Source organism: Narcine bancroftii, chromosome 14 (assembly GCF_036971445.1).
Source record: "Narcine bancroftii isolate sNarBan1 chromosome 14, sNarBan1.hap1, whole genome shotgun sequence".
Lineage (NCBI taxonomy): Eukaryota > Metazoa > Chordata > Chondrichthyes > Torpediniformes > Narcinidae > Narcine > Narcine bancroftii.
In genome coordinates, this window is record NC_091482.1 from 33,847,448 (window position 1) to 33,874,867 (window position 27,420).

General features: G+C 45.5%; 1 protein-coding gene across 7 annotated transcripts in view; it reads right to left on the bottom strand.

The window, feature by feature from the left end:
• The window catches only part of rasa4 (RAS p21 protein activator 4), a 288,131-nt gene that overhangs the window by 106,287 nt on the left and 154,424 nt on the right, over positions 1–27,420 (bottom strand). For all 7 annotated transcript variants that reach the window (XR_011348806.1, XM_069911332.1, XM_069911330.1 and 4 more), the window contains one exon: positions 22,282–22,363. Coding sequence is in view for 6 of the 7 variants with exons in the window: in XM_069911332.1 (XP_069767433.1) it covers positions 22,282–22,363 (82 nt within the window). In the remaining variant the exon portion in view is untranslated. The remainder of the gene's footprint in view (positions 1–22,281; positions 22,364–27,420) is intronic.

Here is a 27,420-nt window from a genome sequence, read left to right on the forward strand (position 1 = left end):
TATCTAATTTATAAAAAGTACATCTATAAAGTAACAAAATAACTTACAATTTTATCCTAAATATTATATTTTTATTTTCTCCCCCACCTCTTGAGCCCATCACGAAATCGGTTCTTTTATTAAAGTATGTCTTGTGCCTGGAGTAATGTAATAAATGTTGGAAGACAGATTTTATAATAAAACTAGAGGTTCTGAAAGTAGCTCAGGAAAGGTCCCAATAGGTTTTGAAACCTTATGTCTGAGTCATCAACAGAATAACAAATCTTTTCTAATGGCCCTAAGGCCAAATCAAAAAGTAATCGGCTTAGCGCACACCCTTGTCAGCTTCTCTGTTGGGGATTAAAAGGTTGTGACTATTGAACGTTAGTGAGAATGGAAGCCGTAGGGTACAAGTACAGTAATCTTTCCCATGTAATAAAACTTGGACCAAAGTTAAAATTCTTCTAACACTGCAAATAAATACATCCACTCCACATGGTCAAATCCTTTCTCCGCATCTAAAGAAAGGACACACTCAGGAACATCACCAGAGGGGAGAGTATAAAATGTCAAATATGAGACGTATATTGAAATAAAAGTACTGATTTTTAAAAAAGCTTGTTTGATCTTCATATATAACTGATGGTAAAATATTCTCCAATCTACAGGCCAAAACTTTAGCCAAAATTTTAACAAGACCATTTAATAAAGAGATTGGCCTGCAGGAGGAGTACTCGAGAGGATTTTTGACTTTCATTGCAACAAGATTAATACCAGCCTCAATGAATGATGCTGGAAGTTTGCCTTCCTTAATCAGCCAACACAGAACTTAAATAAGATGAGAGCATAGAAGAAAATTATTTTTAAAATTCCACAGGAAACCCGTTGGGACCCGATGATTTTCCAGATTGCAAAGAGGAAATAGCTGCAGCTATTTGTGATATAATTTAATCTAGTCTTATTTTGTTATCTGAAGAAAACTTGGGAATATTTAAACAATTTAAAAAATTCTCCATTGAACTATTATCATTCTGAAATTCAGAAGTGTAAAGAATAAAAATTCCTGAACGTTGAATTGAAACATCAGTGTCTATTTATTTTAGGAAGGTTAGGAAAGGTTATAGATAGTACAATAGGGGCCTGATCAGTATCAGTATACCTTTATAGTCACAAGAGTAAATCAACGGGATTAATGGATTATCAATAAGAAAATAAGCAACCCTTTAGATACAAAAATGTTATATGTCAGAAATACCATAATCTGATAGGAATGGATGAGTAATTGAGCTGGACTTACTCTATTGCAGATTTCGGAGAAAATCAATCCATCACAGAATCAAACCAATAATTGAAATGTCCTCCAAGCATAAGAGAGTATGTGTCCAGATCAAATAGAGAAGAAAAAAAGTTCAAAAAAACCTTTATCAGCCACATTAGGGGCATAAATGTTATCAAGAACCATCAATTTATTATATAGTTTCCCTGAGACAATAATGTAATTAGTATCTGATATTACATTGTGATGAACAAAAGGAATATTTTGATCAATAAGAATCAAAGCCCCCCTCTCCCACATGGCTTTTGCATCAAAAGTGGAGTGAAAATGCTGACCCCTCCACCATGCCATGAGACATGAACTATCAGAGCTATGAATATATATTTATTGTTAAAAAAAAGAAAGTTGTTTAAAATGAGAAAGAATGTTCTTTCTATTAACAGGATGGTTCAATCCTTTAACATTCCAACTAACAAAATTTAAAAAGCTATCAATTTTCAATGATTAGAGAAGTGAGTTGAGAAACGGGCATGTTAACAAAACTCCAGGTGTTGGCCTTGAAGCAAGAACAGAGAATACAGCAGATGTTCAAATAAAAACAAAGCTTATGTAATATCCTTCTTTGGCTTGGCTTCGCGGATGAAGATTTATGGAGGGGTATGTCCACGTCTGCTGCAGGCTCGTTGGTGACTGACAAGTCTGATGTGGGACAGGCAGGCACAGTTGCAGCGGTTGCAATGGAAAATTGGTTGGTTGGGGTTGGGTGTTGGGTTTTTCCTCCTTTGTCTTTTGTCAGTGAGGTGGGTTCTGCGGTCTTCTTCAAAGAAGGTTGCAGCCCACCAAACTGTGAGGTGCAAAGATGCACGGTTGGAGGCAATATCAGCCCACTGGCGGTGGTCAATTTGGAAGGCACCAAGAGATTTCTTTAAGCAGTCCTTGTACCTCTTCTTTGGTGCACCTCTGTCTCGGTGGCCAGTGGAGAGCTCGCCATAGAACATGATCTTGGGAAGGCGATGGTCTTCTATTTTGGAGACGTGACCCACCCAGCGCAGTTGGGTCTTCAGCAGCATGGATTCAATGCTTGCGGGACTCTGCCAGCTCGAGTACTTCGATGTTGGTGATGAAGTCATAGAAACATAGGAACATAGAAGATAGGAGCAGGAGTAAGTCATTCGACCATTCGAGTCTGCTCCGCCATTCAACGAGATCAGTACCCCGTCCCCGCCTTCTCTCCATAACCTTTAATGCCCTTATACTGAAGAAATATATCTAATTCCCTCTTAAATATATTTAATGAACCTGCCTCTACTGCCCTCTGTGGCAATGAATTCCACAGATTCACCAACCTCTGGGTAAAGAAATTCCTCCTCATCTCGGTCCTAAATGGTTTGCCTATTATCCTCAAACCATGGCCCTGGGTTCTGGATTTTCCCATCATTGGAAACATCCCATCTGCATCCATTCTGTCCAGTCCTGCCAGAATTTTATATGTCTCTATGAGATCCCCTCTCAATCTTCTAAACTCCAACAAGTACAATCACAATTTGCGCAATCTTTCCTCATAAGTCATTCCTGCCATTCCAGGTATCAGCCTGGTGAATCGCCTCTGCACTCCCTCCATTACAAGAACATCCTTCCTGGGATAAGGTGACCAAAACTGCACACAATATTGCCAGTTCTCAATCCACATCAATACTTTGCCCCCAATCCCATGAGCCTAATTTTGGAAGCCAGTCGTTTATGCGGGTCCTTATTGAATGCCTTTTGGAAGTCCAGGTACACCACACCACATCCACTGGCTCTCCCCCATCTATTTTACCTGTCACCATCTCAAAGAATTCCAATAAATTTGTAAACCTTTTGTAAATCCATGTTGACTCCATCCGATCCCTTCTCTGCTAGTCATATGCTCCGCTATTACATCCTTAATAATGGATTCCATCATTTTGCCCACTACTGATGTAAGGCTCACAGGCCGATAATTCCCCGCTTTTTCTCTACCCCCCTTTTTAAATAGTGGGGTAACATTAGCTACCCTCCAATCCATGGGTACTGATCCTGAGTCTATCGAGTTCTGGAAAATAATTCTTAAAGCATCTGCTATCTGAATGGCCACTTCCTTAAGTACCCTAGGATGTAGATTATCAGGCCCTTGGGATTTATCTGCCTTCAATCCCATCAATTTCCCCAAGACCATGTCCTTAGAGATACTGATTTCTTTCAGTTCCTCCCTTGCATTAGTCTCTATGTTTCCCAACATCCTTGGGATTATTTGTATCCTCTCTTGTAAAAACAGAACTAAAGTAAGAATTTAATTGGTCTGCCATTTCCTTATTCCCCATTATATATTCCCCTGATTCCGACTGCAAGGAACCTACTCTGGATTTCACCAATCTTTTCCTCTTAACATATTTATAAAAGCTTTTGCAGTCGGTTTTTATATTTGCTGCAAGCTTACTTTCGTAATTTATTTTTGCTCTCTTGATTAATCCCTTTGTCCTCCTTTGGTGCATCTTGAACTTCTCCCAGTCTTCGGTTGTGGTACTTTTTTTGGCCAATTGATATGCTCTCTCTTTGGACCTAATGCTGTCTTTAATTTCCCTTGTTATCCACGGTTGAGTCACCTTTTTTGGTTTATTTTTATGCCAAACCGGTATAAACGATTTTTGCAATTTCTCCATTAGATCTGTGAATGCTTTCCATTGTCTATCCACAGTCAACTCCCCCATAAACACCACCCAATCAATCTTACTCAACTCCCGTCTCATACCATCATAATTCCCTTTATTTAAATTCAGGACCTTAGTCTCGGTTTTAATATAATCACTCTCCACGTCAAGTGAGAATTCGATCATATTGTGATCGCTCCTACCCAAAGGGCCTCGTACAACAAGATTGTTGATTAGCCCCTTATCATTGCATAATACCCAATCTAAAATGGCCTGCTCCCGAGTTGGTTCCTCGACATATTGGTCTAGATAACCGTCCCGTAAACATTCAAGGAATTCCTCCTGCTCAGTATTTTTACCAATTTGACTAGTCCAATCTATTAGCAAATTAAAGTCTCCCATGATGACAGCTGTTCCCTTATTGCACGCTTTTCTAATTTCTCTTTTAATGCCTTCCCTCACCTCTACACTACTATTTGGAGGCCTATATACCACCCCTACTAACGTTTTCCGCCCCTTGCTATTTCTCAGTTCTACCCATATAGATTCCGCATCTTCTGAGTTGATATCCTTTCTGTCAATCGTGTCGGTCCCTTCTCTCACCATCAATATTACCCCACCCCCTTTTCTTTCTTGCCGATCCCTCCTAAATATCGTATACCCCGGGATGTTAAGTTCCCAGGCTTGCCCACCCTGCAGCCATGTTTCTGTAATCCCAATCAAATCATATTTGTTTATCTCAATTTGCACAGCTAATTCATCTACCTTGTTCCGAATGCTTCTTGCATTAAGATATAAAGCCTTCAGATTTGCTTTTTTCACCCTCCTTGCTCTTTCTGATTTTTTACTTTCGCTGCCTAACCTAACTTTTCCTGTTTTATCTTTTCTGTCCTTTGCCCTATCATACAGGTTCCCTCCCCCCTGCCAAATTAGTTTAAACCGCACCCGACAGCTGTACCAAACCTAGCTGCCAATATATTGACCCCTTTTGGGTTTAGGTGTAACCTATCCTTCTTGTAGAGGTCATGCCTTCCCCAAAAGAGATCCCAATGATCCAAGAAGCCAAAACCCTGTCCTTTACACCAGCCCCTCAGCCACACATTCATTTTTCTTAACCTTCCATTTTTGTCCTCAGTTGCACTTGGCACAGGTAGCAAACCAGAGATCACCACCCTGGCTGTCTTATTTCTTAGTTTCTGTCCTAGCTCTCTGTAATCCTTTTTCAGTACTTCCTCCTTCTTTTTATCTGTCATTGGTACCCACATGTACCAAGACATCAGGCTGTTCGCCTTCCCCTTTTAGAATACACTGGACCCGATTTGAGATATCCCGCACCCTTGCACCAGGGAGGCAGCACACCATGCGGGCATACCTATCTGGCTCACAGAATCTCCTGTCTGTATTTCTGACAATGGAGTCCTCAATGACCACTACATTCCTCTTTACCTTTCAATGAATGTTGAACGTTTACATTCCAATGAATGTTGAGGATGGAGCGGAGATAGCGCTGATGAAAGCGTTCTAGGAGCTGTAGGTGATGCTGGTGGAGGACCCATGATTTGGAGCTGAACAGGAGCGTGTGTATGACAATGGCTCTGTACACGCTGATCTTTGTGTGTTTCTTCAGGTGGTTGTTTTTCCAGACTCTTTTGTGTAGTCTTCCAAAGGCGCTATTTGCCTTGGCGAGTCTGTTGTCTATCTCTTTGTCGATCCTTGCATCAGATGAAATGGTGCAGCCGAGGTAGGTAAACTGGTTGACCGTTTTGAGTTTTGTGTGTCCAATGGAGATGTGGTGGGGGGGCGGGGGCTGGTGGTCATGGTGGGGAGCTGGCTGATGGAGGACCTCAGTTTTCTTCAGGCTGACTTCCAGGCCAAACATTTTGGCAGAGTCCACAAAACAGGCCATCATGCGCTGGAGAGCTGGCTCTGAATGGGCAACTAAAGCGGCATCGTCTGCAAAGAGTAGTTCACGGACAAGTTGCTCTTGTGTCTTGGCGTGAGCTTGCAGGCACCTCAGATTGAAGAGACTGCCATCCGTGCGGTACTGGATGTAAACAGCGTCTTCATTGTTGAGGTCTTTCATGGCTTGTTTCAGCATCATGCTGAAGAAGATAGTAAAGAGGGTTGGTGCGAGGACGCAGCCTTGCTTCCCGCCGTTGTCAATGGAGAAGGGTTCGGAGAGCTCATTGCTGTATCTGACCCGACCTTGTTGGTTTTCGTGCAGTTAAATAACCATGTTGAGGAACTTGGGGGGGGGGGGGGGGCATCCAAGGTGCTCTAGTATTTGCCAAAGCCCTTTCCTGCTCACAGTGTCGAAGGCTTTGGTGAGGTCATCAAAGGTGATATAGAGTCCTTTGTTTTGTTCTCTGCACTTTTCTTGGAGCTGTCTGAGGGCAAAGACCATGTCATTAGTTCCTCTGTTTGCGCGAAAGCCACACTGTGATTCTGGGAGGACATTTTCGGCGACACTAGGTATTAGTCTATTAAGGAGAATCCTAGCGAAGATTTTGTCTGCAATGAAGAACAGCGTGATTCCCCTGTAGTTTGAGCAGTCTGATTTCTCGCCTTTGTTTTTGTACAAGGTGATGATGATGGCATCACGAAGATCCTGAGGCAGCTTTCCTTGGTCCCAGCAGAGCTTGAAAAACTCATGCAGTTTGGTATGCAGAGCTTTGCCACCAGCCTTCCAGACCTCTGGGGGGGATTCCATCCATACCTGCTGCTTTGCCACTTTTCAGTTGTTCAATTGCCTTATATGTCTTTTCCCAGGTAAGGACCTCATCCAGCTCTAGACTCAAGGGTTGTTGTGGGAGCTGGAGCAGGGCGGATCCTAACAACATGGAAAAGACCCACATCCACCAACCCATCCACCCCCCCACCTGAAAACCAGACAGCTGCCCAAGACCCCAGCAGCAAGCTCAACAACCCAAACATTTCTCACCTCAAAAAATTTTTCCTGCCCATGAAATAACATCTTGGCTCCAATAATGTTATTAAAACAAAACTCTACACTCCAAAAACAACATACAACCATTTATTAAAAAACAACTACTTTTAGAATTTCTTATACAATTATAAAAAGAATATTACGAACTGCTGCTAAAAAAGTTATAAACTTTCCCCCATGTTCTTCCCACAAGGATTGAATACATCCCAAAAATTAAACTCATTTAAAAGAAGCCCAAATGAGAATCTTTCCACATAAAGTGTTACTAGAACAGAGAGGCCCAGGCGGGTCCTCACCACTAAATACTGTTTGTCTAGTGGTAAAATTTCAATATAGTAAAAGACAAATTGCCTCAATCATCACGCGGATATTTACAAAGGGCGTGAAGTAGAAGGGGGACTATCTATATCATTCTGGACCTCAATGACTGAAAGAAACCACTTTTTGTGTCCGCTAGAGAGTGTGATACTGAGTCGTGCAGGATACAGCAAGGAGGGCTTAAATCCTGAATTGTATAATTCCGACATTACTTCTCTTTACTCAGCTCTGTACTGATTCATAACTTGGGGACCATAATCTTCCACCACACGCATCTATTGACCATGATATTCCAGTTTCCCTCCCTGCTGGGCCTCTCAGATCAGATATCTGATAGCGATGTAAACGAATGATGATCCATCGTGGTCTCTGTCCCAGAGCCGGTTTAGGTACTAAAGAGCGGTGACCTCTATCGATCTCCAGTGGGGATGGAAGTATCTCGTTCCCAAAAACCTCACATATCAAGTCAGAGAAGAATTTTGTAAGTTGCCCTCCTTCTGTAGATTCTGCCAAGCCCAGGATAAACGGGTTCTGCTTTCTGCTCTGGCTCTTTGAGTTACTTTCCTGTAAGCAGGAGCAGGCATCTTCTAATTCAGTTACACGCTGGCTTGGGGTTTCAGATGCGTGGTGCAGTGATGACAAACACTTACTGTGCTCGATTTGATTGATTTTGATTTCTAACAGCAAAAAGAAGTTTTGAAGTCACAGACTGTCGATCCAGTAGTCCGCATTGTTAGGCCAGCAGTTGCTTCTTATTTTTCTTGCTTTTTCTGGATTTCCCACTTCTGGCAGTCATTTTGAAGCAAATGAGAGTAAAAGAAGGGAAAACTGCAAAATATATACCATATATTTTGGCATACAAGCCAACTTCAAAAAGTCGGTTCCGCATTTTCAGCCTAATTTTCATGGTTTTATCATATATTGGGCGTATGTTGACCCCCAAATTTTCTGCAAGGAACGTGATGGAGACTGGTGTCTGGGCCTCCCAGCAACAACCCAAACTTTGTTACAACACCTCAATCGCCATGTATTAAATTTATAAATCAAGCAAGTGAAAAAAAAACAAGTAAAAAAGAAATCTTTGCTTCTGGCCGGAATATGCCAAACTGTGCTGGGTCAAAGTCTTCCTCATCGGCTGCAGCCAGAGTTGGTGGTACACTCAAAGAAGTTGCCTCACTGCCCAAGTGTGCTTAGTGCAAGAACCATTGCTCCTGGGCAGGAGTGATGACCTCGGGCACCCAGCAGGAGTGGGGTCATTAAGCTATTAGGCAGGAGCGGGGACCTCAGGCTCCCGGCAGGAACAACGACCTTGGCCTACAGGACAGGAGCGGCAACCTTGGGCTCCTGGCAGGAGTGAGGACCTCAGGTTCTACAATTGTAGAATGTCTAGGTAGGTTATGGTGACACCCGGCGGTGGGGAGGTGTCAGGGAGCGGCGGGTGCTTCTGGGTTGTCTTATACATCGAATCTACATTGAGCAGTTATTTTAAATTGAATTTAAGGCCTCAAAGGTGTATTGTAACAATATTAATATTTGGGGAGAATTTATAAGATTTAGAGTAGGTCACATACATACACACATTTTAAAACAGATCTTATTTGAAAGATTGAAGAATTCACATTGCAGGATCTCTGGAGAATGTAAGCACCTTTCACAAATAGGTGTTAATTGAACTGCCGCCATAAAATGGTTGACCATTGTCTTGCTGGAGTCATGCTGTCTATCAGTACCCTTTCAGGAAAGTGTTCACAGAAAAGTCAATTCTGGATAACAACAGATGGAGCAGAAGAAAGAACTCCTGTTGTTCACTGGAGTAGGTGGGGGTTTTGCAAGACATGAGTCACATGCTTTCTTTGGAATTTCAGTTGGAAAAGAGAGAGCATTGAGTTAACAGCTCAGTCAGTCAGTCAGTCAATGTGTGGGACCCTGACAAGTAACTAAAAAGCGCAATCCAGGGAAAACTGTTTGAAACTGAGAAAGCAAGTTCCAGAGCAGTAGATGGCTGGAAGTGCTATCTGTCTGATGTTTCTCTTGAAATAGAGAAAGAAATGGAACTCTGTGGTAGCTTGAAGAAAGAGGTTACCATCTAGAAGACTCTGATGGGGCAAGTTTCATCAGCGAGACTCTGAGGTGACTAGTGGTGGTACCTCAGTTGTGGAAATCCTGGAGCAACAAATATCTCTCTCTGCAAACCATACAAGAACCTTCCTGAGCAGTAAACATTTACCTTTCAAGCACCAAGTCTGGTGAACTTTATACATATGGCGATTGCCTGCAAACAGAGAACTTGGAAGAAGGAGAAATGAGATTGAACTTTGAACCAAAGAACTTTTCTTGAATTTACACACACATTACATACATGTGCGCTTAGAATTAGAAGGGAGTAATTGGGTTAGTATAGAGTATAGTATAAGAATAAGTTAAGTTAAAGTTTGATTCTATTTTCATGTTTGAAGTTGATTAAAAATAACTTTTGTTTTGAAAGCCACTTGTCTTGGTCAATGTCTATTGCTGCTGGGTTTTGGGGTCCTTTGGGCTCGTAACAGTATCTAGTGTATAAGTCGACCCGCCATTTTTGAATGATTTTTGAGGATTTCATGACTCGACATACGCTGAAATATACAGTAACACTTTTGTTGTAAAATAGAAAGATAAAAAGTGAAATAGATAAAGAGTTGGCAGGAGCTCCCGATATTGCAGCTGACCGGAAGTCCTATTTTACCCACTTTCTTTGAATTCTTTTGGTTACTATTTCTTTAAATATTGATGAAATAAATGCACCTGGACACATTTTCCAGATTTGTCAGCCATTCTTTGTGATGTGTTCCTTTAATGGTTCCCATCCCTTTAAATTGCTTCACCTTCTCTGTTGATGTGTGTTTCTGAACTTGTGAGGTTAAAGCAAGACCTGAGAGTCACTTATTTCATCAAAAGAGCCAAAAGAACTTTTAAATTAGGGATTGGAACTTCAGTGATAATTAGAAATTATTGTATTAGTGGATCACTAGATGAATTTTAAATTTAAGTTTAGACACAAAGTTCAGTAACAGGCCATTTCGGCCACGAGTCCATGCCAACCAAATTATGCCCAATTAACCCACACCCCTGGTATGTTTTTGAATGGTGGGAGGAAACCAGAGCCCCTGGGGAAACCCTATGCAGACAAGGGGAGAACGTACAAACTCCTTACAGACAGCGCGGGATTCGAACCCCAGTCCCGATCTCTGGCTCTATAAAGGAGTTGCGCTACCTGCTAAGCCATCCTGCCGCCCATGAGTTAATAAATGCTGGGTTACAATGGACAAAGTAACTAGAACCAGAAGGAGTAATTCTACAACTTTATACATGCATCAACCAGTTCCTCAAATTTAAAACTCCATATGTTCACCCCACTCCTTCTCCTTGTATAAACCCCCACCACCTCTGCAACATCCTTCATAACTCTGTCATCAGCTGAAGAGTACCTGAAGGTCTAGAAGTACCCACCTCCAAAGTCTTTATCGCTTCATATCCTCCTTAAAACTCAAATTGACTCAGTTTATTACCTTTCTTTTTCACTAGTTCAGGGACATTTATATCTGATTATGCTGCCTTGTCACACGGCAACATTTAAAATCTACAAGGGAGCAAGTTCCTGAACCTCTCTTTTTTGTAATATTCAGTCAAAGGATTCAGACCTACAATAACCCCAGTGGTCTGCCATCATATCAGCTGTCAAAGGAACTTCAACCAATCAGTTCCAGTTTTATTAATCTGTAAGGTGGAGAAAGGAGAAGGGGTGATATTTCATTGGCCAACACCCCTTTCTGATTAATATGATTGGTAGATGCCCCGTATAGTGAGAGCACTGTTCTCAGAGCTGAGTTTTGTCTCCTGCACTAGACTCCGCCATCTGCAGACATCTTTGTTCGGCATGATGCTCGGAGCTCTTCCTCTCTCTTTTGGCTTCTTTAGTCAAGTCAAGTTTATTATCTAGTTATACAAGTACAACCTGACGAAACAGCGTTCTCTGGTCCTCAGTCCAAAACGAGCAGACACACCACCAGTAATAACACACATAAAGACAAATAATACATTACAAATCAGCGACGTGGATGGAATGTCAACAAAAAATAGACAGTCTCCAAGTTTGACCACGAACGCACTGAATGGGACAAGTCTGGACCACTTGTTTTAACTTTGACCTCACTACAAGGATTAGTCCGAGATCCCATTAGATATTTGTCCAGGGAGAAACTGGTAAGTGCAGGAGAAATGGAAATGGTAGTTATTAAACATAAACTGTCACTGCAAGACCATGGACGGATTGCAACACCAGCTTGGTCTCAAGCTGCTTATTTTGAAAGCCTTGACCCATGAGCCTTTCAGTTCATGCACAGAGTACATGGAAATACTCCTCATAGCAAATAACCCAGTGGAAATTATTGGTAAGCATCTGCCTACTGTGTAAGGCAGTGCAAGAAAAGCTACTCTATTCCCAAACATATTGCATTAGCAAACTTTCCGGAGTGAAGCTGTAGAAAATCACAAGAAGAATTCAATTTTAAACCATCAGAAAATATGTTGAGTTATAGATTTGGAATTAGAAGTGAAGTAAGACTCTCAGCAAGTGGGTTTTTTTGTCGAAGGTTCAGTCCACACCTTTAGATTGTGTGCTGTGTGGCAAGTTAGTTTGCGATTTAATCAATGAGAAAAATCAACATGATTGAACACACAGAATCATCCAATTGATCTTCTGAGCAAATGATGTTGTCCATGGAGATGGCAATGAGGGAAAAGAACACGGAACACAAGAAATAGGAAAAGAGGTTAAACAAAAACTTCTGCGGATTCTGGGGTCAAGCGCAGTACACAGAAGAGCTGGAGCAACTCAACAGGTCATGCAGCGTCTATAAGAAGCAAAAGTCGGTCAATGTTTTGGTCCCATCAGGAATGGGGCTAGGACCAGGTGTTGGACAGTCAACTCTTTGATAAAGTCATGCCTTGTCCAATCCTGGTCCCAACATTACTTTCCTGCACACACTCCCTCCATGTACCCTTTGATTCCGCATTATTCAAATGACTATTTACACCTTGACAATACAGGTACGCAATCCTTTATCCGGACACCTAAAATCTGGAAAGCTCCAAAGAGAGAGGTGGCAGCGCGACTAGGTTGGGCAAGGGGGGGAGAGACTGCAGCACATCTCGGGCGGGTGGGGAGGAAAGATGACAGCATGACTCGGGCGGGCGAGGGGGAAAAGAGACGGCAGCGCAACTAGGTTGGTCGAGGGGGAGAGAGATGGCATCGCGACTTGGGTGGGCGGGGAAAGAGACGGCAGTGCGACTCGGGTGGGCAAGGGGGAGAGAGACAGCAGTGCGACTCGGGTGGGCAGGGGGGAGAAAGACGACAGCGTGACTCAGGTGGGCAGGTGGGAGAGACAGCAGTGTGATTCAGGTGGGCGAGGGGAGAGAGATGCCCAGAATGACTGGAAGGGGGTGGACACGGCAGCACCATTCGGGTGGGCTTAAATCTGGGGCAGCTGGCTTTTGTTATGAAATCTGAAAAAATCCAAAATTCAGAGCACACTGTCCCCCAAGGGTTCCGGATAAAGGATTGTGCACCTGTATTCAGTTGGGCCCATACAGCTCACTGAGTGAGAGAACTCCGAAGGTTCATGAGAAAAGAAATTCCCCAGTCTTGGTCAGAAATGGATGATCATTATCCTGAACCTATGCTCCCTAGTTCTAGATACTAGGCATCTTCAACGGGGGAAATATCCTCTCAGCATCGTCCCTGTCCAAATTGCTCAAAGCATTGCATTTCCATAAAACCATCTTTCATTCTTCTAACTTCCAATGAGTATAGGCCCAACATGCTCATCTGATGTTCATATATCAGATCTAACCACCCTCCCCCCCAGCCCTGAAACCCAGGAAACAACCTCGGGAGCCTTATTTGTGCTGCCTTCAATGCATCATCATTTCGTCCATGTTCTTGGCAAAAACTTGATGTCAGTTTGCGGTCATGGAACGCTCACAGAGGCCAGAGTTCCAAAATAGAAAGAGCACTGGAGAGAATGGCATGAATTGTTGCTGCAAATGTAACACAAGCCACCCACTGTCTGAACGTCAATTTAAAACAGCAAGGTGTTTCAACCACCAGGAAAAAGGCACTTATGCTGAGCACGCAAGTCTAAAAGCAAGTAGTGAATCAAAGCAAAATCAAGTTATCTCTTCACTGAGGGGAAGTTATTAAAGAAAGAAATCACAAGAAGAAGCCTACACAGCACTGAAGCAAATGAGGAGAATGGAGAATTGGGTTTAGGTGGCCCTTACATGACCTGCAGTCATGGGGAAACAAATAAAAAGATTTCAAGAGTATGGTCAGTGTATAAACACCAACTCCAATGTGACAGCAGATTACTTAATTAGGGAATACGTTGCTAACTAAATTCAGCCAAATAGACCAATGAGCCTGAAACCATAATCTGAAGAGTGTAAAATGTTTATTGAGTTACAATAAATTGCAAGTAAAATCACCCGTGGTTTCAGCTGTAATACTAATTGACAAACATTGGTCGGCTCCTAATAGCTCAGACACATGAGTTAGACTGGAAAGTATTCAACATGGATTCTTTAAAATCAACAAACGTACTACAGCTTAGGGAAATTGTGTAGCGATGTCTAAAGGAGTATTTGCTCATAATGTAGCAAATCTGATGCAAAACCAGTATCAACCAGTCCTTTCAGTGCAGAAGAACAGAGTGGAGGAATAGTTTGATTTGATTAAAAAGAATTGTTCCGAAGGTGGAGCTGACCTGAGTACCACTCACTGTAGCCGTACTGAAAGTGGCCAAATCATTCCACTCTGGTGATTACAAGGTGACATTGAGACAGGCAGATGATAACACACAGCACTCCACTCAATATAGATCTTGTGAAGTTGGCAGTGTTGACAGGACTCAATGTTTTCACCAATTCAGATCTGTCACATGCATATGTTCAGCATAATTGGAGACACAAAACTCCTCCACATAAGTACCTTGGAGTGTGAAGTGACAATGTTCAAGATACTAAAAGTTGGATCATTCTCAATGCATTCAAGATGGTGCAACAATATCTATGGACTGTATTCACTGAGGTATAGAAGAATGAGAGGGGCTCCCATAGAAACATTTCGAATGCTAAAAGGATTGGACAGAATAGATGTAAATAAGATGTTCATCTTGTTGGGTGAATCCAGGACAAGAGGGCACAGTTTTAGAATTAGAAGGTACCCATTTAAAACAGAGATGAAGAGAAATTTCTTTAGTTAAAGGGTCATGGATTTGTGGAATTCATTGCCACATACAGATGTGGAGGCCCGATCATAGGGGGAGTTTAAGGGGGAGATTAGTCAGGGTATCAAGGGATATGGGGAAAAGGCCAGAAATTGGAACCAGATGTGAACAGTTGAGCTCAGGGTGGATTTATAGAGCAGACTCGGTTTGATTTCTGTTCCTTTATCTTGTGAAATACTGAACAAAATCTTTGAATAATATAAATGAGCATATGATGCTCCACAAACCCAACACAAAAATAAATAAAGGGTATTCATGCAAAAAAAAAAGCAATTATCACAAGCAAAGACAAATAAAAATCCTGAAAACATTAAATAAAACAGGTCACTCTTTAGGATGGGCCAGAACAATGTTTGATTTTTGCCAGATCTTGCAACAGCATTCACACTAGATCCAATATGAAAGAAAGATGAAAAATGCAATTAGGGCCGAGAACATCGAGGGGTAAATTATTTATGTAACTAGAGCCTGGGTGATGAGTTTTTGTTAGTTCACTGTGATACATCGTAGACATTGAAACTTTAAGTGTGATGCTTAAAATAATGTTATCAGTGCAATGAAAATACAATTCTGGACATATGTTATTGACAAAGGGTGAGAGAGAGGAATTAGGGATTGTCTCTGAAGTAAAAAGGGTTCATCAGTTCATTTCGAATGACTGGACCAGAACAGTCAGCTCAGAGTCCAGACTGGAGTAATTTCAGATTTATTGTCCGAGAACATACATGGCATCACATACAACCCTAAGATTCCTTTATCCTCGGGCAGGCACAGCAAAATTATCACTAACTGGTAGTGTAAAAAATAAACTGTACACAACGTAAAACAAGTAAACAATAAAGAACTGTAAACATATAATGAATGTAAACAAACTGACTGCAATACTGAGAGAACAAAAAGAAAATCTATAAAGTGCACAAGTCCAAGTCCTTAAATGAGTCCCTGATTGAGTTTGTTGTTGAGGAGTCTGATGGTGGAGGGGGAGCAGCCGTTCCTGAACCTGAAGGTAAGAGTCTTGTGTGAGAAAAGAGTGTGTGCTGGGTGGTGTGGGTCTTTGATGATTGCTTCTGCCCTCCAACAGCAGCGTGTTTGCCTGTGATGTCCTGGGCTATGTCCACTACCTTTTGGAGAGCTTTATGCTCATGGATATTGGTGTTCCCATACCAGACCTTGATGCAGCTGGTCAGCACACTTACCACCACACCTCTGTAGAGATTTTCCAGGGTTTCTGACATCATACCAAACCTCCGCAAAATCCTGAAGAAGTAGAGGGATTGACGTGCTTTTTTCACAATGCCATGGGTGTGTTAGGTCTAGGAAAGATCCTCCAAGATAGTGACTCCCAAGAACCAAAATGTGCTCACCCTCTCCACCTCTGATCCCCCAATGATCACTGGATTATAAACCTCTGGCTTTCCTTTCCTGTAGTCAACAATCAGCTCCTTGGTTTTGATGACATTGAGTGCAAGGTTGTCGATGGTGCACCATTCAGCCAAGTTTTTGGTCTCCCTCCTGTGTGCTGACTCATCTCCGTCCTTTATACAAACCACTACCGTGGTATTGTTGGCAGATTTGTAGATGGAGTTACTGTCATACCAAGCTACACAGTCGTAGGTGTAAAGTGAGTAGAGCAGGGGGCTAAGAACACAATTCTGTGGTGGTCCGGTACTGATGGAGATTATGGAGGAGGTTTTTACCAATCTTCACTGTTAGTGGTCTGGAGGTGAGGAAATCCATGATCTAATTACACAGTGGGGTGTCCACTCCCAGGTCTTGGAGTTTGCTGATCAGTTTTGAGGGGATGATTGTGTTAAATGCTGAACTGTGGTCGATAAAGAGCATCCAAATGTATGCATTTTTGCTGTCCAGGTGTTCCAGGGCTTTGTGTAGAGCCAGTGAGATGGCATCCACCATAGGCCTGTTTTGTCAGTAGGTGAACTGGAATGGATCAATGTCACTGCTCAGACAGGAGCTGTAAGTGCTACTGGTCAAGTCGTTAAGGCAGGTTTCTGCCCTTTTTTTGGGCCCACTCTGATTGATGCCTGTTTGAAACAGGAAGGTACCATGCTCTGCTGGAGTGAGATATTGAAGATATCCATAAATACCTTTGTAAGTTGATCAGCACGAATCTATAATACTCGGCCAGGTACTCCATCCAGGAAGGATGTTTTCCTCAGATTCACTCCCCTGAAAGCAGCTCTCACATCATCCTCAGAAATGTAAAGAGTGGGATCATCAGGGGATTTCGGGTGTGAAGGGGTAGTTCCTCACTGTTGCTGTCATCAAACCAGGCATGGAAAGTTTTGAGTTCCTCTGGAAGTAAAGCTTTGCCATTTGCTATTTTACTGGATTTGGTTTTGTAATAGGTGTTCTGGCCCTGCCACTGCTGTCAGGTGCCCCTCGTTGTTTCCATTTTCATCTGAAATCTCTACTTCACCGAGGCTTTCTATGGGGAATACCTGCTCCTGCTGTACTGATCTGGATCTCCAGACTTAAATGGCTTTAATCTGGCTCTCAGCAGGTTCTGGATTTCCTTGTACATCCAGAGCCTCTGGTTGGGGAAAACCTTGAATAATTTGGTGGGGACACCCTCATCCACACCTGTTTTTATAAAGTCTGTGACAGCCTCGGTGTACTCGTTTAGATTCTCAGCAGTCCTTGAACAAGCCCAATACGCTGACTCAAGGAAGTCCTGTAACCGTTCTTCAGTCTCCTGTGACCACCTTCAATCAGATCAGAATCTAGACTGGACCCAGTGGGTCAGTCAAGACTGAAATGGTCAGATCAGAGTTTAGACTGGACCTAGTTTGCCAGTCGACACTGGAATAGTCAGATGAGAGTCTAGACTGGACCCAGTGGGTCAGTCGAGACTGGAATGGTCAGATCAGAGTCTGAACTGGACCCAGTGGGTTGGTTGAGACTGAAATGGTCAGATCAGAGAATTATTGAAGACCCTTTCCATCCAGAGCACATAATCCTTAACCTATTCCCATCAGGAAGGATGTACAGGAGCATCAACATCAAGACTACCAAGCTGAGCAATAGTTTCTTGCTGCAGGATGTGAGATTGATGATCAAATAAATCAACCCAAAATATTGATATTTATTTTAAATTCTATCTTCCTGTATATATGTGATTACTACGTCCTGTGTATTTGTGTGCACTGTGGTCTGGAGAAATGCTAGTTGTATGATAATAATGAACTTGAATGATAATGAAGCCTTTGTAGCAGCAGATACTCTGCTCCTGCAATAACACACGCAAACAGACGGGTTGAGCTCAGTGATCAGACTAGTTTATTGCCGGCTGCTGGGCTGCTCTTATACTCCCAGCCCAGACCTGGCTGAGAACTGCACTGAAGGGCGCTGACATCTTCCGGGCATCACGTGGTCCCCAAGCGTGGGTTTCTGAGCCCTGAGCTGGAAGGAAGGGAAACCTCCAACGGCGCCATTTTAGCCGGCTGCCCCGCCGCGTGGCTTACAAGCGGGGCCAGTTCGCCTGCCTTGTGGTGAGCTGCCACACAAACCACCCCCCCCCACCCCAGAATCGGTGTCCTTTTTGCCGGGCGGCCTCACTTCTTGGGCTGGGCAACGACCATGGGCTCGGTGGGATCGAGGTGCGCTGGCTTCAGCCTGTCCATGGTGAACAGCTCATGCCTGCCGCCCAAGTCCAACGTGAACATCGAGCCTGAATGCTGTATAACCCTGTACAGCCCCTGTTATGGTCGCTGCAGAGGTGCTGCGGTCAGGCCCCGCCAAACGAAAACGAACTCCGCGGAAAGCAGCTCGCCAGGAATGTGAGTCGGGCGGGTGCCATGGCTGGGTGGCGGTGGGGGTTCGAAGAAGTCCAAGTATATCCTGAGGTGAGGAAGTAGTTCATGCGGCAATCACTGGGAATTGTGAGGTGCATTGACGAACTCACCAGGTAGTGCCAGCGGCGCACCATAGACCAGCTCAGCTGATGACGCCTGCAGATCTTCCTTGGGAGTTGAGCGGATGCCCAGGTGCACCCAAGGCAATTCGTCCATCCAGACGGGACCGGTGAGGTGGACCATGAGCGCCGACTTAAGGTGGCGATGCAGACGTTCGACCAGTCCTTTGGCCTGCGGGTGGTAGGCCGTGGTGCGGTGTAGCTGTATCCCCAATCTGCTGGTGAGCTGTGCCCAGAGTGCAGATGTGAACTGGGCACCCCGATTGCTGGTGAGGTGACCCGGGACGCCGAACCAAGTGACCCAACCATGCAACAGGGCTTGAGAGCAGGAGTCAGTGGAGGCGTCTGGCATCGGGATCGCCTCGGGCCAGCGAGTGGTGCGGTCCACCACCGTAAACAGGTAATGGTTGCCCCAGGAAACGGTTAAGGGCCTGTCGATGTCCATGTAAATGTGGTTGAACCATTCCCGGACGTGCTCAAACTCCTGTACGGGCACCCTGGTGTGCCTGTGCATCTTGGACATATGGCAATGGGTGCATGCTCTGGCCCAGTCCGTGATCTGCTTCCGCAGCCCATGCCATACGAACCGTTATGCTACCATCTGGACCATGGACCTGATGGATGGATGTGAAAGGTTGTGGATGTGATGGAAGACCTGCCTGGCCACTGCTACGGAACCACTGGCCGCGGGGTGCCCAAGGAGATCTCGCACAGGATCATGCCTTTGCCGCTCGGAGTCGGGAGGTCTCGGAACCGCAGGCCAGTGATGGCAGTCTTGAAGGCCCCCGTCTCCTCATCAGCTTTCTGGTCCCGGGCAAACTGGTCAAAGTCGAAGCTGGGTGTCAGCGTGCAGATGGCCGATCGCGAGAGTGCATCGGCAACCATATTGTCCTTCCCCGCCTTGTGCCGAATGTCGCTGGTAAACTCCGACATGAAGGAGAGGTGACTCTGCTGGCAGGCCGACCAGGGATCCTTTGTCATCGTGAGTGGCTGGGTGAGGGGTTTGTGGTTGGTGAAGATGGTAAAAGTCTTCCCTCCAAAAAATAGCGGAAATGCCGCACCGCCAGGTACATGCCCAGTAACTCGTGGTTGAAGACAGTGTTCTTGCGTTCTGGTGGGCGAAGCAGACGGCTGAAGAATGCCAGCGGCTTCCAATATCCATTCACCTACTGCTCCAGGACGGCACCAATGGCTGTGGCAGAGGCATTGACAGAGAGTGCCATATGCAGTTCGGTGTGCGGGTGGGCGAGCACGGCGACCTTCGTGAGGGCAGTGCAGGCTTCTGGGTTCCAAGCGAGCGTCTTGTGCTTGACTGCGATGAGGGTGAACAGTGGCTGCATGATGCGCGCAGCTCCCGGGATGAAGCGGTTTTACAAGTTGACTATACCCACGAACTCCTGCAGCCCCTTGTGGCTGTTCAGGCGTGGGAATTCCCTGATGGCGGCAACCTTCGCAGCGGTGGGCGTGGCTCCTTCAGCCGTGATGTTATGGCCCAGGAACTGCATGGACTCTTTCCCGAACAGGCACTTGGCCGGGTTGATGGTAAGGCCGAAGTGGCGCAACCGGAAGAAAAGAGTACGTAGGTGGGTGTTGTGTTGCTCCCGATCCTTGCTGGCAACAAGGATGTCGTCCAAATAAATAAATACCAGATCCAAGCCCCTGCCCACAGAGTCCATGAGGCACTGGAAAGTCTGAGCAGCATTCTTGAGCCCAAACGGCATGCGCAGGAATTCGAACAGGCCAAATGGGGTGATGATGGCTGTCTTGGGTATGTCCTCAGGGTGCACCGGGATCTGGTGATATCTGCGCACCAGGTCAACATTGGAAAAGACCTTCGTGCCGCGCAGGTTGGCTGTAAAGTCCGGGATCTGAGGGATGGGGCAATGGTCGGGAACAGTTGCCTTGTTGAGCAGTTGATAGTCTCCGAAGGGACGCCAGCCGCTGGAGGCTTTTGGGACCAGGTAGAGTGGCGAGGTCCTTGGGTTGTCAGACCGCCGAATGATCCCCAGCTCCAACAGGTGCAAAAACTCCTCCTTCGCTACCTGGAGCTTGTCAGGCAGGAGCCTGCGTGCTTTGGCGTAAACCAGCGAGCCCTGGGTCGGGATGTGGTAGAACACCCCATGGCGCGGCGAGGCAGCGGAGAACTGTGGCTTGAGGAGTGTCTGCAACTTGTCCAGGATCTGCTGGAACTCTTCTCTGGGCATGCTGATCGTGGTCATCTGTGGTTGCCCTGAGAGGGATGCATCGAGGCAAATGGCCTGGAAGGTACGGGCGTCCACACGGTGCCTACTTCGAATGTCCCCCAGAAGCCCATGTACGAGGAGGAAGTCTGCACCCAGGATGGCAGTTGGGAGGGACGAGACGGTGAAGCTCCATGCGAAATTCTGTTGGCCGATCTGGAAGTGGACTGTCTTGTCTCCATATGTCCAGATTGTCATTGCGTTGGCCGCACAGAGGGGAGGTCCACGAGGTCGGTTCCTGGATTCAATGGCCATGGCCGGAATGACGCTGATCTGGGCTCCAGTGTCAATGAGATACCGCTGGCCGCTGACTGAGTCCCGCAGGTAGAGAAGGCTGTGTCCTTGGCCAGCCACCGCAGCCATTAACAGCGGCCAGCCTGGTCATTTCTCTGGAACGAGCAGGGCTGACGACACTTCTGAGCCTTGGCTCCCCAGCGTTGGTGGTAGAAGCAGAGGCCTGAAGCAGATGCTATGGCCTTGGTTATGCTCTCGGGGGCCCCTGCAGGGGCCGGTTGCTCTACTGCAGCGCTAGGGGTGGGGTTGGCATGGTCGTGCCTGTACCCTTGCCTCATGACCTGGTGGACCACTGAGCCTTCTGAGAATCGTGCGAGCCATAGCTCTTGGACCTTCTGGGTGATGTTCCTCGGGTCAGTGAAGCTCTCCTGGACCAGCAGCGGGCGGATGTCCCCGGGCATATGTTCAAGGAAGAAGCATTCGAAAAGTGGGCAGTTTGTGTGCTCACCCATGAGTGTGAGCATCTCGTCCATCAATTCCATCGTGGACCTGTCCCCCAGGGTGTCGAGGTGCAGCACCCAAGCGGCACACTGGTTTCTGGATAGTCCGAGGGACCCGGTAAGCACTCGGTTGATGGTCTCATACTTGTCCTCGGTGGGTGGGTGCTGAACAAGGTGTAGCACGCGTCTGGCGGTGGCTTGGTCCAGGACCACATGGTAGAATTTGGTCGTGTCGGATGAAATCTGGCGGAGGTGAAACTGGGCCACCGCGTGGACAAACCAGGTCTCTGGCTCCTGAACCCAGAATTCAGGCAGTTTCACGGTTATAGCACTGATCCCAGGCTCGCTCCTGATGGGTTCAAAGACGTTTGAACCAGTCGGGGTCACCAATTGTAGCGGCGGCTACACTGCTCCTGCAATAACACATGAAACCAGATGGGTTGAGCTCAGTGAGCAGACTAGTTTATTGCAGGCTGCTGGGCTGCACTTATACTCCCAGCCCCGGACCTGGCTGAGAACCGTGCTGGAGGGTGCTGATGTCATCCGGGCATCATGTGGTCCCCAAGCGCGGGTTTCTGAGCCCCGAGCTGAAAGGATGGGAAACCCCCGATGGCGCCATTTTAGCCAGCTGCCCCGCCGCATGGCTTACAAGCGGGGCTGGTTCGCTTGCCTTGTGGTGAGCTGCCACACCTTAACTGTCTAAAAGCATCTCCAGAACATTGATATTGCTGTTTTAACAGTGATTTAAGTTGCCATTAACTTAACTAAAAATGAGCCTATGTTTTAACACCTTCTGGTGAACCTGCAGAAAATTATATCATTATAAATCAGCACAATGAGACCTCGAGGTACCTGCTGCACTCACAGAGCTCTCCTGGGTCTTCCCATTGTACTGTACTTTGACAAATGGATCCGAGGCTCCGTTCAGATCCTTCCGAGCCAGGTCTCTGAAAAGGAGACAAATGAACTTGCATTTATATAGCGCCTTTCACAAGTACAGAACATTTTCAGAGCACTTTGCAAACATGCTGAGGCGACTCTCACCACAGCTGGAATGGAAAAGGAAGGTGAAAGGCCCTTGAAATTTTAACTGTGACCCAATAAATAAAAAGGGAAATAAATACAAATCCAGCTCAAAATAGTTTAAAGATATAATTGGTATAAAATCATCACCATTTACAAGAATATCACCCATGAAAGTAGAAAATGGTACTCTGCATAGGTCACAGAATGAATGTGATTCTCTTGACTTGGACCAATATCCATGGCTCAGGATGATTACACACTGAGGGCCCCACTAAAGATTGTATGTGCCTATCATCCTGCTTCCTCAATGTGCCACTGAGGCCCGAAGGAGTGAAAGGTGCTTTTGCTCAGAGCGCAACAGAGAACCTACTGGATAACTCAAATAAAACGAGCTTTCTGTGTCATCCACATTTAAAAATAACTCCACACAATTTGATGCTGCAACAAATGTGAAAGTTCCCCGGTGACATTTCTGAACCGATCGTGACACAGCAAAAGGCCATTCAGCCCAATGGGCCCATGCTGGCTCCCAGCCTCCTTACTCCCCTGCGTCCCTGCAACTTGTTATATCTCACATGACCATTCTGATTCTTTTTTGCCACTTACCCACGTTAAATGACAATGTGCAGCAACTCGCACAACTTTGGAATGTGGGATGGAACCAGAGAACCCAAAATAAACCCTTGCAGTCACAGGGAGAAGGTGAATACTCCACACAGAGAGCACTGGAGGTCAAGATTGTACCCAGACCACTGAGGTTGTGAGGAGGCAGAACTAACAATGATCGAAGATAACTTTCAACCTCGTGTCAGATATTATTTATTGTCATGTAATAAAACAGAACTATCATATTACACAAAATTGTCTTTAGTCTGCAAAGATTCAACATTAGCATTGCTTGGCTATGCTTTCTCTTTCAGAGAAAGAGAAGCAAAAAAGAATTCACCCACTCCCCCCAAGACACCGAGTGTCTGTAGGTTCATCTCCAGCGCTCCCACAGCCTCTACAGCCACACGTGACTCCAGTTCAGTTCAACCCGAATCCAGATGCAAACCCGATTCGGTAGCCTTCAGCGCCCAGGGGCCTTTGAGGGCCCTCTTTATCCACAGCACTTTCTCGAATCCCAGTTATGATACCTGGTCCTCATGAGCCAATCTCCACAAGCCCGTAACCTGCTGTGAGTCCTTTAACCTCAAGTCACCAGTAGCTTGCAAATAGCGTGGATTCATTGCCCAGAAGTCACCAACAGCACACTGCCCAATGGCGTCAATAGATGGGTGCAGACCCCACCAGTTGACACCATCAGAGAGGGTGACACCAAATTTACTGTCTATAAAATTTTTGTTCAGTATTTCAGCAGAAATTTATTATTTTTTAATAAAAATATCCCTGTAGTTTTCTATAACAACAAAAATATTTTTTGTAAGCTCAGCTCACATGTATCAATATACCTACAAGGCTAATACTCAATGGTAATTTACTTTTTGAACCTTCTAATGCGCTCCGGTAAGACCTGTAATTGTGACCCAATTACTCCTGGAACATCGAAACACATGGTTTCATCTGCACGCGCTACCAGCATGCGCTGTTGTTTTCGTTACTGTTGGTGATTTTATAGTCGCTGCTTTTGTCAAATGTTCAGGTGTTTTAGCTACAGTATTGTGGTCATTAATATTTGTGAACCTGTATCGTTAACTTTTTTGAGAATGAAGTATTGTAGTAAGTAAAGGAAAAGAAGGGGAAAAATCAAAAAATAAGTTCCACTCAGTTACTAATAATGTTGTAATTCATATCTTCTTCTTTTCTTTGGCTTGGCTTCGCGGACGAAGATTTATGGAGGGGGTAAAAAGTCCACGTCAGCTGCAGGCTCGTTTGTGGCTGACAAGTCCGATGCGGGACAGGCAGACACGATTGCAGCGGTTGCAGGGGAAAATTGGTTGGTTGGGGTTGGGTGTTGGGTTTTTCCTCCTTTGCCTTTTGTCAGTGAGGTGGGCTCTGCGGTCTTCTTCAAAGGAGGTTGCTGCCCGCCAAACTGTGAGGCGCCAAGATGCACGGTTTGAGGCGTTATCAGCCCACTGGCGGTGGTCAATGTGGCAGGCACCAAGAGATTTCTTTAGGCAGTCCTTGTACCTTTTCTTTGGTGCACCTCTGTCACGGTGGCCAGTGGAGAGCTCGCCATATAACACGATCTTGGGAAGTCGATGGTCCACCATTCTGGAGACGTGACCCAACAAGCGCAGCTGGATCTTCAGCAGCGTGGACTCGATGCTGTCGACCTCTGCCATCTCGAGTACTTCGACGTTAGGAATGTAAGCGCTCCAATGGATGTTGAGGATGGAGCGGAGACAACGCTGGTGGAAGCGTTCCAAGAAAAGTGCAGAGAACAAAACAAAGGACTCTACATCACCTTTGTTGACCTCACCAAAGCCTTCGACACCGTGAGCAGGAAAGGGCTTTGGCAAATACTAGAGCGCATCGGATGTCCCCCAAAGTTCCTCAACATGATTATCCAACTGCACGAAAACCAACAAGGTCGGGCCAGATACAGCAATGAGCTCTCTGAACCCTTCTCCATTAACAATGGCGTGAAGCAAGGCTGTGTTCTCGCACCAACCCTCTTTTCAATCTTCTTCAGCATGATGCTGAACCAAGCCATGAAAGACCCCAACAATGAAGACGCTGTTTACATCCGGTACCGCACGGATGGCAGTCTCTTCAATCTGAGGCGCCTGCAAGCTCACACCAAGACACAAGAGAAACTTGTCCGTGAACTACTCTTTGCAGACGATGCCGCTTTAGTTGCCCATTCAGAGCCAGCTCTTCAGCGCTTGACGTCCTGCTTTGCGGAAACTGCCAAAATGTTTGGCCTGGAAGTCAGCCTGAAGAAAACTGAGGTCCTCCATCAGCCAGCTCCCCACCATGATTACCAGCCCCCCCACATCTCCATCGGGCACACAAAACTCAAAACGGTCAACCAGTTTACCTATCTCGGCTGCACCATTTCATCAGATGCAAGGATCGACAATGAGATAGACAACAAACTCGCCAAGGCAAATAGCGCCTTTGGAAGACTACACAAAAGAGTCTGGAAAAACAACCAACTGAAAAACCTCACAAAGATAAGTGTATACAGAGCCGTTGTCATACCCACACTCCTGTTCGGCTCCGAATCATGTAATTCATATAACCATATAATAATTACAGTATGGAAACAGGCCATCTCGGCCCCCCGAGTCAGCACTGATTTAAGTGATCTCCTCTAGTCCCACCTACCTACTCCTTATCCATAACCCTCCAACCCCTTCACATCCACCTAACCTACCTTCTCTTAAATGACAAAATTGACCCTGCTGCAACCACCTTTTCCGGAAGGTCATTCCACTCAGCCACCACTCTCTGAGTGAATAAGCTCCCTCTTATGTTACTTCTAATCTTTTACCCCCTAACCCTTAACTCATTCCAATCTCACCTACCTTCAAGGTGAAGAGCCTATTCACATCTACTCTGTCCACCTCCCTCATAATTTTAAATACCTCTATCAAATCCCCTCTCAACCTTCTACACTCCAATGAATAAAGATCCAGTCTACTCAATCTTTGTATTTTAGATACTGCAATCCCGGCAACATTATTGATATCTCTACCTTATTGATATCCTTCCTATAATTTGGGAAGCAGAACTGCACACAGTATTCCAAATATGGCCTCACCAATGCCTTGAACAGTCTCAACATCACCTCCCAGCTCCTATATTCTATGCTTTGATTTATAAAGGCCAGCATACCAAAAGCCTTCTTTACCACTCTATCTACATGAGAATCCACTTTCAAAGAACGATGAACCGTTATTCAAAAATCCCTCTGTTCCTCTGCATTCCTCAATACTCTTCCCTTCCATGCATATGTAGAAAGATTTTACAAAACAATTTTGCTGTTAATATTCATATAATCTGAAATATTACATTTAACCAGTTTATAACTATATTTATCACATATTATTCCATATTTTTTTCAAATATTGCTAATTTGGAAGGGGGATGGAGATGGTGATACCATGAGTTAACGCATTGGGTGACACCAACTGTAGTGACACACTTTGTGTATCCTTCAGTAAGATAGCCCCTCACTGGCCTGCCACTGTGATCACCATCCTGCAGGGTCATCTCCTCTGCTTCTCCTTCTCAACGGGGGATGTCTCTCTGTTACTGGTGCTCTGCATCGGTCTGCTGCTCCCCTGGAGTCTGCAACCCCTTGAGGCCACTGCCAAGCCCAGGCGCCGCCATCTTGGGCACAGACCCCGCAGCCACAGGAGTTTAGATAAAATGCTATCAGCTTCTTTAACAGGCGATTTAAAGCCTGAATAGAGCCATTAGCATTAGGGCTGGGTGGTAGGACCCCAAGGGGAGCGCAGTGTCTCTGCTCCCCGCTCTCCCCAGGTCCGCACCAGCAGCAGCTCTGACATTACAGCAGCTTTGGCAGCATCATCAACCTGACTCATAACCTGTGCCTGATCCAAACTTGGATGAGGTGAGATGATGGATATTCCCCCCACCACCCCCACCCCACTATCCAGGGATAGCAGAGGAACCACCCCTGGGAATGCAGAACATGGGTCCAGTATTATGGCTATGTCCAGAGGGCAGGAGTTCACAGAGATGAGGAAGAGATGGGGATCAAAACAAGGCTACTACTGGAAATCAGGCCAGAAGTGGGGCACAGTTGGCGTAGCGATTAGCACAACATTGTTACAGCGCCAGCGATCGGGACTGGGGTTTGAATCCTGCGCTGTCTATAAGGAGTTTGTACATTCTCCCCGTGTCTGCATGGGATTTCCCCGGGAGCTACAGGTTCATCCCACCGTTCGCAATGTATCAGCTTTTGTAGGTTAACTGGGTGTAAATTGGGCAGCAGGGGCATGTGGGCCGAAAGGGCCTGTTACCGGGCTGTATGTATATATAGAAAAAAATCATTTTTGGGTTG